The sequence below is a fragment of the Phalacrocorax carbo genome, chromosome 1 (assembly GCF_963921805.1).
Source record: "Phalacrocorax carbo chromosome 1, bPhaCar2.1, whole genome shotgun sequence".
NCBI classification, from domain to species: domain Eukaryota; kingdom Metazoa; phylum Chordata; class Aves; order Suliformes; family Phalacrocoracidae; genus Phalacrocorax; species Phalacrocorax carbo.
Window position 1 is genome coordinate 39,850,885 of NC_087513.1, and position 12,473 is coordinate 39,863,357.

General features: G+C 45.4%; 1 protein-coding gene across 3 annotated transcripts; it reads left to right on the forward strand.

The window, feature by feature from the left end:
• The first annotated feature begins 1,963 nt into the window (after positions 1-1,963).
• On the forward strand, positions 1,964-12,027 carry LOC104049636 (cathepsin E-A). 3 transcript variants are annotated; one of them, XM_064449413.1, is made up of 9 exons: positions 1,964-2,059; positions 2,232-2,409; positions 5,503-5,620; positions 6,126-6,244; positions 6,672-6,871; positions 7,530-7,652; positions 8,330-8,474; positions 10,979-11,077; positions 11,163-12,027. In XM_064449413.1, exons 1-9 carry the CDS (start codon positions 2,004-2,006, stop codon positions 11,340-11,342), a joined length of 1,218 nt encoding a protein of 405 aa, XP_064305483.1. In that variant the 5' UTR covers positions 1,964-2,003; the 3' UTR covers positions 11,343-12,027. The 3 variants fall into 3 exon arrangements, with proteins under 3 accessions (XP_064305483.1, XP_064305501.1, XP_064305494.1); XM_064449424.1 differs by lacking the exon at positions 1,964-2,059 and adding an exon at positions 3,149-3,386 and having other exon boundaries at positions 2,345-2,409; XM_064449431.1 differs by lacking the exons at positions 5,503-5,620; positions 6,126-6,244.
• Positions 12,028-12,473: the final 446 nt, after the last annotated feature.

The window sequence follows — 12,473 nt, forward strand, 5'->3', positions numbered from 1 at the left end:
GAACCATTTGTGGCATTTGAGGAAAAGTTCAAGCGATAAAGGCGCTCAGCACAGACATTGTCTTGCTCTTGTCAAAGCGACACTGCCCTACCAGAGGGCATGACATCTGCTCTGCTGCGCGTCAAGCGGCGCGTGGAGGCTCCTTGAGAAATGCCTCTGCTTTCTGAAAGTTCACAATGACCACAGCTTTTGCTTCCCATTTCCAGCACCCAGCTCCTGCAGCTCGGTGGCTGCGACAGCTGCGGGACAGAAAATGTGGTTGCTTGCTGAGAACAGGTGTAAAACCTCTGAGTCCAGAAGAAACAGGGAACACTGCTCAGGGCTAGAAAATTAAAAAAAAAAAAATAAAAAATCACAGTAAACCAGAAATCAATTGAAAAGCTATGTGTTATTATTCCTGTATTTTTTGGGACTTCTTTTTTTTAAGAAAAGCCCCATTAGAATAGAGATACCGGTGCTTTTTCAGATCCAAAGCTCTGCACGCAGCTGTGTGATGACACCAGGCTCAGCCTTTGCTGAGAGCAGGTTGTGTAGCCCTCACAATTCTGGAGATAAGTTTGAAAAAGCAAGTAATGTTTTTCAAAAACCAGGGGACTAATGAAGAGAGCTCTAAAATTGTTGATTTTAAGCCTGTCATGCCCCTCCTCAATCAGCCTGACATAACAAGGACAGAGGCTTAAAGGAATAGTTTTTAACAATGTCTTTAGCATGTGCTTGTAATGATTTACTTTACATTTATTTAAATCCAGTGACAGGCATTTAGACCCCTGCTTCACTCACAAATGCCATGTGTTTGGTTTTTTTCTTCTGTTTCTTTCTGGATGGGAGCATTGCCGCTAGAGCAGATGATGACTCCTGCCTCCTCCATGTTCTTGACATTCATTCTTTGCGACACGCTGTCACACATTTGCTTTCTTTTGGAGGGCTTACTTAGTTCCAGCTCACCTTCACGTGGTTAGCAGTCTGATTTAAACTAAAGCAATGTATTGCAAGGCAATAATCGTTATTGCTCTTTTCCCAGCATCCTAGCTGGGTCTTTTGAACAAAAATGGCCTATTATTCAAATTTAGCCTTAATGTATGCTAGGCTGCAGTATGTAATTGCTCACTGCACTTTCTCATGCAGAGGAAAGATTCAAAAAGTCTCGTAAGTAAATTGCAGACTCAGTGCTAATCTTCCTCCCAGGCAGCTAATGGATTTGGGGTTGCTCTCTGTCAGATCAGAGTCTCTTTTTGACACCATTATTTTCCTGCCAGCTTAACTGGCAACCTAAGTGTCAGGCAGGGGTGGGAACCGCTAACCTCAGGAAACTTGCAGGAAAATAAATCCAAGCGAGAGCTTCCACATGTCTTGCTGAAATGTGTACAAAACCACTGGCTGTTTATTACCGTATGCTGCAGCCTGTCATGCTTTTTACTTTTAAGACCCATTTTTTTGGGGTGGCAATCACACCTATTTTTAGACTGGAGCTTGCCCATAAATAGGGAATTAAACTTCAGTCGTTAGGGGATGACTTGTCACAACCCTATCAAACGTCTGTCTGCTCAGCCCTGCTGAAATGTCTCCATGTAAGAGGGAAATGGTTATATATTATGTCCTCTTTCTCTGCATTGGACACTTCTGGGCCACTTGTCACTAAAGCAAGCTTGGAAAGCAACTTACTCAGAGGGAACCAGGCAAGTCCTTGGACTGCCTCCTCTTTCTCATGCTAACAGGAGCCAAGCTCACCCCATTTATTATATTTATGTAGAAGACATTAAGGATTGTTAGTAAAATGTCTATTTGGTCTAGACTGTGCCCTGGTTATCTATGCCTTAGTAGCTTCACTGGACACTGATATTTGCACAATCCAGCGGTTACTCTGAGAGCAAATTAATTGGTTTCCTGCCAAAGCACTGACCTGTGATTGATCAACCTGGTGGATGACCCTCTACTGACAACGGGGTATAAAAAAGGGACTTCAGAGTAAATGAGTGTCATTAGACTCTGAACCGCTTGGAGCCATGAGGGTGATACTGTTGGCTATGGTTTACATCCCCTTCACTGTGGCCGTGGAACGGTAAGAAAACATGTCTAGCATCACTGACGTGTGTCTCAGCTGGCTTCCTGGGGTGACCCGTGCTTGTTGCTACCTGAGGTCTCACAAAAGAAACAGATCTTTTTAAAAGAGTGTATGAGAACTCTAGAAAGGAGAGCCAGTTAATTTTTATGTGTTTACTTTATTTGTGTAGAATCCCTCTCATTCGATTCAAATCTATCAAGAAACAGCTGAAGGAAAAGGGAGAATTAGAGGAATTCTGGAGGAATCACCATCCTGACATTTTTGCCCGGAGGTACCTGCATTGCTTCCCTGCAGATATTGCTTTATCTGTAGGAACCACTTCAGAAATGCTGTATGATTACATGAATGTAAGTACAGTCCTGGTAATGCAATCATAAGGACTCGCTGTTCTCTTGAAGGCAGATTTTTTTCCCAGCACATTTGAAATCTAGTCTCTCAATGAAGTTACAGGGCTTGAGATGGCTCGTTGCTCTACTCTATAAATACTAAATCATAAAAAATTAGTTTGCTGGTCTGCAAAGTAAAGCATGTATGGATCTAGGTTAGCATGGGTGGGACCTGAGTGGAAAGCTGGTGTAATCTAGCAGTGGTAGTCCTGTGACAAGTTTTATTTTTGTAGAGATGTGTGTTGGACTTGGTTGGGTCTCCAAGCAAATATGGAGGGTTTGTCTGTATCAATCTTGGTTCAGGATTGGGTTTTTAGTAGCAGAATTGGATTACTTCATTTAGCTATATTCCATTTTCAGAAGCTTGGATGTTTGCATGTTATAAAAAATCCCCCAAATCTCATTTATTTGGAGTGGGGTCATAAATTGGTGATAACAAAGACCCAAGAAGAGTTTTTATTTTATTTCTTTTATCTCCTGAGCTTAATGTCTGTTAAATATTTGAGACTGACCTGGGTCTCACACTCACCTGGCGGAATTTACCCTTTAACCTGAGAAAGGAAAAATATGAGTTTCACTGGATCTCACAGAGGCAAGTCACCGGACCAACCATTTTGTAAATTGTCTTTCTTGGGCCTAGCATTTTGTCCATTTGGTTGGTCTCTGTTTTCTTCAGTTTTTCTGTTATGTTTATCTAAAGGAAAGCTAAGTTGCAGAAATGTTGCAGAGGCTGCATCTGAACAGGGAAGGGAAAGCCGAATTAATTCAGCAAGGACTTTCTAACACTTGAGGGCCATAAAGGAATAAGTCAAGAGGAGCTAGAGATGTGTGTGAAGAAGAACAAAGGAGACCGAAAAATTTCAGCCTGCTCTAAACTATATCAAAGAGGGATAAATATCAAAATAACAAATGAAAATCCACTTCCTCAGCAAAGACAGGTAGCACCAGGAACAGCTTTGTGGCGGTTTCAGTGTGGTGTGTTTATGGGGGTTTTGGGGTTTGTCTTTTTTTTTTTGAACCAACATGAGTTAGACCTGCCTCACTTTACAGATTAATCCATAAAGGTTTGCTTAATACAGGAAGGACTAAAATCCTACTGTATAGCTGGATCTTCTCTTAGAGAATATTGCTTGCCTTGTCATAATTATCTCATTCAGACCGTAAACTCCAGGGTCAGAAACTATATTCACTGTATTAATTAACAAGTATGCACTTGAAGATACATATTAAAATATTTGTATTGCTACAAAAGTCTTGGCACTGGCTATTGCTTTTCTATCTGCATTTGAATTCCAGAAATGCCACTTCCTAAAAATAGGTCTCTCAATGCTGAAGTGCTCTTTCAGGGCCAGATAGGGGCACTTAGACACTTGCATTCAGGATGTGGATAAGCTCTTCACTCCAGCATTCACGTGTTCACAGATTATCTCTAGCTTCAATTGGTATCCAAGGACAGTCAGTGGTTTCTTTATCCACTGGATGAACTTTGTTCAGTACATCAGATACAGTCTCTGCAACAGAATTAATTTTTTAACTTGCTAATAGATGACAATTGCAAAGGAAAAAGCCCAGCCACCTGTGCCAGCATTTGTGCAGCCGATCAAAGCCCTCTGGTGCTGGCAGAGGTGGGCTGTGCTGTCTTTGCATCACTAATGTGAAATCACCTGTTGTGGGGAATGGAAGTAAATTTGGTTGGTGGCCAGTCACAAGAGGTGTTCCCCAGGGCTCAGCGTTGTGGCCAGACTTGTTTAACATCTTTATCAATGATCTGGATGAGGGGATCAAGTGCACCTTCAGTAAGTTTGCAGAAGACACCAAGTTGGGCAGGAGTGTTGATCTGCTTGAGGGTAGGAAGGTTCTACAGAGGGATCTGGACAGGCTGGATCATTGGGCTGAGGCCAGTTGTATGAGGTTCAACAAGGCTTGGTGCAGGGTCCTCCACTTGGGTCACAACAACCCCATGCAATGCTACAGGCTTGGGGAGGAGTGGCTGGAAAGCTGTCCTGCAGAAAAGGACCTGGGGGTGTTGTTCAACAGCTGGCTGAACATGAGCCAGCAGTGTGCCCAGGTGGCCAAGAAGGCCAACAGCATCCTGGCTTGTATCAGGAATAGTGTGGCCAGCAGGAGCAGGGAAGTGACTGTGCCCCTGTACTTGGCACTGGTGGGGCCGCACATTGAATACTGTGTTCAGTTTTGGGCCCCTCAGTGCAAGAGGAAAACTGTGGTGCTGGAACATGTCCAGAGAAGGGCAACAAAGCTGGTGAAGGGTCTGGAGAGCAGGTCTTACAAGGAGAGGTTGAGGGAGCTGGGGTTGTTTAGCCTGGAGAAGAGAAGGCTGAGGGGAGACCTTCTCGCTCTCTGCAACTACCTGAAAGGAGGTTGTAGTGAGGTGGGTGTTGGTCTCTTCTCCCAAGTAATAAGATGAGAGGAAATGTCCTCAAGTTGCATCAGGGGAGGTTTAGATTGGATATTGGGAAAACTTTCTTTACTGAAAGAGTGGTCAGTCATCGGAACAGGCTGCCCAGAGAGGTGGTGGAGTCACCATCCCTGGAGGTATTTAAAAGACTTGTAGATGTGGCACTTGGGGACGTGGTTTAGTGGTGGACTTGGCAGTGCTAGGTTAATGGTTGGACTCAATGATCTTAAAGGTCTTTTCCAACCTAAATAATTCTATGATCCTATGATATCATACTGACATCAGCAGGGAGCTGCCTGAAAGCCTGTGTGGTCATGTAAGAGCTTCATCTTGGAGCTGACTTTGTCACCACTGAAATCGGTGCAAGATGGCTCGTTGACTTCATGGCGAACGTGACTGAGCATTTGTTTAAAAGGCTTTAAAAATGCTGTACTGTTATGCAGGCAGCTGGAGGGAAATCTGCTGCCCACAGCCACTTGTGGAGCCAGGCACACTTCCCTATGGTGTGCATTTATGTTTAGCTGAAATTGCACCAAACCCCCTGAGAAAGCATTGCATGATGCTCCTGAGTCTGCTTTTCCCTTAGGAATAGCTCACCAGGAGGCAGGTCAGGGCTGACCAGGTTGTTTCTCTCCCAGGCGCAGTACTACGGAGTTGTGAGCGTTGGCACACCACCACAGAGGTTCACCGTTGTGTTTGACACCGGCTCCTCCAATTTTTGGGTCCCTTCTGCTTATTGTATCAGTGAAGCGTGCAGTAAGAAACATTACCCTCCCTTAAGCTCCTTGTGACTCGGGTACCTTGACCATTTCTCCTTTCCCAAGGAGCTTGTCTGCAGCAGGTATTTGGGAGGGCAGGATCTGGAGCATCCCAAAGGGCCTTGCTACCCTCCCAGGCTTGCTTCTCCATCTCTGCTCCTCTGCGCTGCCCTGCAGCCAGGGCAGGCGCCGGCTGCAGCTGCCAAACATCCCTCTGCACCACAAGGTGCCTGATATAAAAGGCATGAAAATAAACCTGGGAGAGCTACAAATAGCAGTGGAAATGCCCATTTTGGTTTTGATTTGTCTTTAAAACCCCAAAAAACCCCTCTGAGGTACAGAAAGACAGGGGTGCCTGTGGGGGAACAAGCACCTCCATCGACACCTTCCTTGTAAGACAAGGGAAAATCGGCCTTGCCTGCATCTTGGCTGGCTCTGCATCAGGGAGCCGGCGCGGTGCTGGGAACTCCCCATAGTGCACAGGTGTCATTTGTTTTGTGTAGGGGTGCACCAGAAATTTAAGTCCTTTCTGTCGGATTCATATGAGCATGGAGGGGAAGCTTTCTCCTTGCAGTACGGCACTGGACAGCTTCTGGGCGTTGCTGGCAAAGACACGCTGCAGGTGAGCCTCCACCTAAAATGGGCGTCAGCCTCCAGATAACTCTTTTCAGGGCAGTTCAGATACTGGCCTTGCCCTGGAAGACCTTGCCTGGTTCAGGCAAGGGCAGTGCGAGGCCCCACCAAGCTGGGTGCTGAGAGGTGTGGGTGCTGCTCCGGCTTTGGGCTATCCTGACAAATCCCTAAAATTTGATTTTGCATTTCTGCTTCTCTCCTTGGGTCCTGTCCTGGGTTTATGAAAAAACATCCACAGAATTAAGATATTAAAAGGAATTGGTGCATCCTACCCAACAAATGGGCACCTGCTATGTTGATGCAAGTCACAGCAGGATATCCAGGCTTTATAAATGGAATGAATCCATTGATATGGATCTGAATGTGACTAATTTCTTGTAACTGATGGTGTCTTTACTTTCACTTGCACCAAACAGATAAGTAACATCTCCATCAAGGGACAGGACTTTGGCGAGTCGGTGTTTGAGCCAGGAACAACCTTTGCCTTTGCTCACTTTGATGGTGTGTTGGGCTTGGGCTATCCCTCCTTAGTAGTGGGCAATGCTCTGCCTGTGTTTGACAGCATCATGAACCAGCAGCTGGTAGAGGAGCCGGTCTTCTCTTTCTATCTGAGAAGGTCAGTCTTTAAAGTGACACTGCCAAAAAGAAGCAAATCTATTTTAATTGTTGAGGCAACTGTGTATTTGTATAAATCTTCAATTCTAGAAAGTAGTTTCCCCGATTTCTTTTTTTTTTTTTTCAATTTGACGCTGAAAAATATGGAGTGAAAAGGAATAACATGCTGGGGAGGACCATCAATTTTTGGACAGAGAGTTATTCTTGTTGGAGATGGTTATAAACAAAAGAGAAGCTCCCAGCTCAGACTCACCATTTCTGAGTTGGCAGAGGTTTCCTTCTGGCCAGTGGAGATGAACAGAAATGCTGTGCTACACCCAAGTAGCCACAGTTCAGAAAGGAAATATTGTTACCTCATCTGGACCTAGCTGTAACTCCACCAATTTATCTAGTGTTTACTCTGAGGTGAGAATAGCAACTGGCTTAACCTGCTCATTATGCCTATCTTAGCCCTTGGCAGCCTACAGTAAGTCTTCTCAGCGGTTGCTCAGAGGCTCTGGGTTGGGTCATCTGCAGTTATAATTTAGAAATAATCTCTTTAAGCCACCCATATCTGAATTTAGAAAGGGATGTGACTTGTCTTTTGCTTTTTAACTGTAATCTCATCAGCACGTGCTGGCACACTCCCACATCTGTGTTAACCTGTCTTCTGCTTTCAGAGGAGATGATACCGAGAATGGTGGTGAGTTGATCCTGGGGGGGATAGATCATTCCCTCTACAAAGGTTCAATCCACTGGGTCCCAGTCACCGAGAAAAGCTACTGGCAAATACACCTGAACAAGTATGTATGTATGTATGAAATACCTGGTGGAATTAATCTCGCCAGGTAAAACCTGCAGAGACAGAAACGCCTAGTGATACAGATGCAGGAGGACTTGGCTGCAGTGTTTTACCCTTCTGCTTTTCAAAGAGAAGGTTCACCAGGATGAGACCGGGGTTTATTAGCTCTCTAAATCTACTGTACATGGGTAGCTGGTTTCTGGAAGAGCACATTAATATGTTTTAATATGATACACCAGTTGTCAAGTTGATTCTTGGTAGACTATTCAGTTAAGAGGTTAAGGCAGCCAGGGACTGAGCCCAGCTCCAGGTCCTGCTCTCATCTTTCCTGCTAACCTTGGTCAAAGTGGTCAGCGTGCCTTTGGTCCTCCTGCTCCACAAATTGTTGAGGACACACACCTGTGAGTGAGGACAAATTCATCAGCAGGCAACAAAGGGTTAGGGTTGTAGGAGTCCTGAGAGAGAAAAGTGGCTCAACAAATGATAAGTCTTCCTCATACTGTTTCCTTTCATTACTTTCTTGTCTTTTAAAGACGCTCTTTTCTTCTAAGACTGGGAAAGCTTGGCAACTAGTTTTAACTTCAGACCATACTCTGGTACTTTAGCTAGCAGTAATATGCTTCTTCAGTCACAGTGTATATGCCATTTGCTTAAAGATGCTTTGTTTTTCACTTGCAGCATAAAGATCCAGGGCCGGGTGGCATTTTGCTCCCACGGCTGCGAAGCCATCGTTGACTCAGGCACTTCTCTTATCACCGGCCCCTCTTCACAAATCAGGCGATTACAGGAGTATATTGGGGCAAGCCCATCACATACTGGAGAGGTAAAAACTATACAGCCAGAAAACAGCCAGAGAGGAAGAGGAACTGGTATTTGGTCCAAAGAGCTTATAGGGTGGGAAAATAACTGAAATAATTGCTCAGAAAGGTCTCAGCGAAAGCCTTGTTTCCAGGACAGCACTGAACTCAAAGCCATGCTGGTTTTGACCTGTCTGCCTTACTGCCCCAGCCCTCCTTCTAGGTGTCCACTTCCTCTCCTGTACTCATCAGTACTGGTGTGTAAGGAAATAATGGGGGCACCACTTTGCATCGATCCATACTCTACATCAGAGATAATTTTCTTTTGGCAAATCAGAGGAGCAGTTCCTTTCAAAGTCCCTGGCTATAGCCTTTAGCTCGCTCAAGCCAGGAGGGGTTAGTGCTGATGGCTAGCCCTGTCAGCACTGAATGGAAAGGGAAAGGTATTGTCATTGCAGCCCCGCAGTGGTTCCACTGACAGGACCTCTCACTGTCTGCTTGCAGCAGAGCAGGTGGTGTCGTGCTGGGGCTCCCAGCAGGGACGCGTATCCATGATGCTCGCAATGCTGCCTCCTGGCAGATGAGCCGTGGGTTGCAGGACAGACCTCACTGTCTCTTATTCTCCCTCCTGAACTTTATTCCTGTCTCCTCACTGTTTTTCCTCTCTCCTGTGTCCCCCTTTCTGGCGCTCCCCACCGGTCCTCCCCGTCCCTGCCTGCCCACTGAAAAGCGCCACCACCTCCTCCAGCAGGCCGTAACGGCCTTGGTGTATCACTTCATGGCCTCTCTGGCCCCACACCTGCAGTCCCCAGCCCCCTGTGCCTCTCTGGGGGGCTTGCATGAGCTGAGGTTGCTCAAGGTAGGTTAGGCTTTCCCACTGCCTTGCCTGCGGGCCGGGCTAGGATGTTTCTCTGCCACCCTTCGCATTGCTCCACTGGCAATTTTCAGATGGCATGACTGAACCTTTGTAACACCTAAAGCATTGAGATAACGAGCCCGAGACAGCTAAACCCACCCACCTCCAGGAAGAGAGCAGCTTATTTTTACTGTGCCTTCTTGCTGGCCCTTGGCTGACTCCCATGGGTAATTACCCTGTCACCACAGTTCCAGTGCCCCAAGTAAAGCTGCCACATATGGTTGCTGTTAACTTCGCAGTTGTCTTGATCCTGACACAAAACTGCACTTGGAAGAAAGTTAAGCATGTTATGGTTGGGCAGAGCACTGGGCAAAGATCAAAGACAAAAGTGAACTTTTAATCTGCCTCCTTTTGTAAGAGAAGGACTTGGCGTTGCATCTGTGTAACTTGTGAAGCTTCTGATTCTTTTCCAGTTAAACCTTAAATTTTGTTTTTATTCAAATTTTCAGCTACATGTCAAACAGTATGCTTTAATAACAAGTTGGTTTTATAATGGTATATATGAATGAATATAGATAAAATATGTTTTCCAATGCATTTATATTAGTGTATTATAAACAAGAAACAGGTCATTGCGGTATAAATTTATAAACTCCAATGCTGACATAAGAGCACTCAGCTAGCATGTCAGGCTGCAAAAAAGAATCCTGAAAATAAGACTTTCTATGACTGTTTTTGTAGCAGCCAGAGACAGGCAGAGTATATTGGCTCCAATTTATCCCAGTATAAGTGGGTGCATCCATCAGTGATTTTACCAGAACTTTTATCTATTTCCAGCAAGGATTAATTTGTTCTGGATGTACTAGCTATGTAAATGAATTATGTCTTGCTTCTCATATCCTACAAACCATTATACTGTCTTTTTTACCCTTGTCCTCTGTATCCCATGGTTTGTTTTGTTCTAATGGTATGGCACCTGAGAAGATTTAACAACAACAACAGCAGTAGAGTCTTCCTTATAGGAAGCCTCTACAACAATTACCTTAAACACTACGGTTTGCAGCAAAGATCCCTCTGGAGCTTGGAGCATTCTGCAGGGCCATTTAACACACCAGTTGTTTCATGAAATAACTAGAAAGGCCAGGAAATGATCTTCTGTTACTGTAAGTGAATGTATTATTTATGGAAATTAATGGCCATGCCAGAGTTTAGTCCTTCTTCTGCTCTTTACATCCCACTCCAGGGCAGAGTACAAAGCACCATATTCCTCACTGACAATTTTTTCCCTGAAACTATGAAGTTACGGGAGGGAGGGAGGTGAGCTGCAACTGTAGGGTGCTCCCTGCATGGGCTGGAGGCAGCTCCCTCCACCCAGTCCTAGCCAGAGCATCGGAAAGCTTTTGCTCAGCAAACCTTGCTAACACGGGTTCATGCACTCAGTTCTGCTTCTGAGCTGTACAGGGAGGACATCAGAGTGCTCCTTCACCTTGTCCCTTTTGGGGCTCTTGAGGATTTTCATCAGCCCTGCTGGAGGGCAGTGTTGAGCCATAAGTCAGCTTGATGCAGTTTCTCCGTAGTAAATTCACTACTACCTGCCACAAAAGTCTTGAATTCATAGGGCAATACTTAAAAAAAGGCACACCAATCCCATCCCAATCAGTACGTCGCATACAGTTTCTCGTAGACTGCAGAAGACTGTCCAGCTTGCCTCACATAAGCTTCACTATCGGCCACCATGAATACAAGCTGACAGCGGAGCAATACATTGTAAAGGTGCGTATCCGTGGGCTCCCCGCTCCCCTGTCCCTGAGCTGGGGCTGGAGCAGGTAGCTGCAAGGACACGTGCTTTCTCTTCCAGGAATCTACTGAAGACGAAACCTTCTGCGTGAGCGGCTTTCAGGCTCTTGACATCGCCACTCGCACCAGCCCGCTCTGGATTTTAGGAGATGTCTTTATGTCTGCGTTTTATTGCATTTTTGACCGTGGGAATGACAGAGTGGGATTTGCAAAAGCTGTTCATAGGAAGGATTACTACTGAGTCGTAATAGCATTTATACTGCGGTAACCCAAACATTAATGAAATGATCTTCAACACATGTGTGAAGAAGGACTTTAACCAAAACTCTGGATCTAAATGCAGTCTTGTTTGGGCTTTGGAGTGATCCCTGTCCGATTATATAGTTTCATTTAATCTCTGTATGTTTACAATGGAGAAACAGTATTTCCAGAGTAACTGATGGACACCACAGCTCTCAGGATGAAGTGAAAACATCTCAGCACTCAGATTTGCAAAAGAGCAGGAAGGATAAAAATGCTGAACACTGCCAGGCTGACAAGACAGCAGTTATGAGTGGGGGAAACTAATCCCAGTCTGGTCTAGTCTGTGTACCCGTTTTTCTTCTCATGTCCTAGTTTCCACCTCATTTCCTACCGCTTTCCTTTTCCTCACCATTTTCCACGGTTGGGGTTTTGTCCACCCTCGTTTCCTTAGTGCCACGTAAATTTTCTTTATATGGGCTTGCTCCAACTGGTTTATATAAAGAAGAATTTGACTGATACCTGTGTGACCACTGATTTCCACTACTGTTCCTTGCACACAATTTCCTGCTCCTTACACCATCTCTCAAAACTGCTTTTTCCCTTGGGTTCATTCTCGCTTCACACTCATACTGCCCCCATACACATGAATAAAACTTAACCAAGAAAAATCTGCTTTGGACTTAGCACTGTTACAGTTTTGATTTATGTTTTCTTACAGCAGTTTCTGTGTGGTGAGGCCGGAGCGGAGGGGGAAGGAGCGGTGCAACAATGATTGAAAATCCAGGTTGCTTTGTGGCCTGGAGGGGAGAGATGAGACATGTTGGGGTGCTGGGGCTGCTTGTGTCTCCCTAAAGCCAAAAAATGTCTGCAACCCCAGCCCTGGAGCACCAGACACCTCCCAAGCAGGACAGGGCTGTGGGGAGCTGGAGACCGGCCCCTCCTGCAGCATCACTGGGGCAGGGGCTGGTGGCCCTGGGGGACTTGCTGCTGCTGCCTGTCTGGATGTGCTTAACACAGACCAAACACAACATCCATTACTGGCCTTGGCAGCATTACAATCATGGCCTCTTAGATTTTGAGGCTTCAGCTGAAAGACTCAATAAGTATTACTAAAGCTAGAAGGTTTGTC

Excerpts from the sequence above, each read along its gene's own strand:
- LOC104049636 (XM_064449413.1), top strand. The coding sequence starts at position 2,004 with ATGAGGGTGATACTGTTGGCTATGGTTTACATCCCCTTCACTGTGGCC. Across the intron at positions 7,653-8,329 it reads TGGCAAATACACCTGAACAA|CATAAAGATCCAGGGCCGGG; the intron begins GTATGTATGTAT and ends TTTCACTTGCAG. Across the intron at positions 11,078-11,162 it reads CGGAGCAATACATTGTAAAG|GAATCTACTGAAGACGAAAC; the intron begins GTGCGTATCCGT and ends TTTCTCTTCCAG.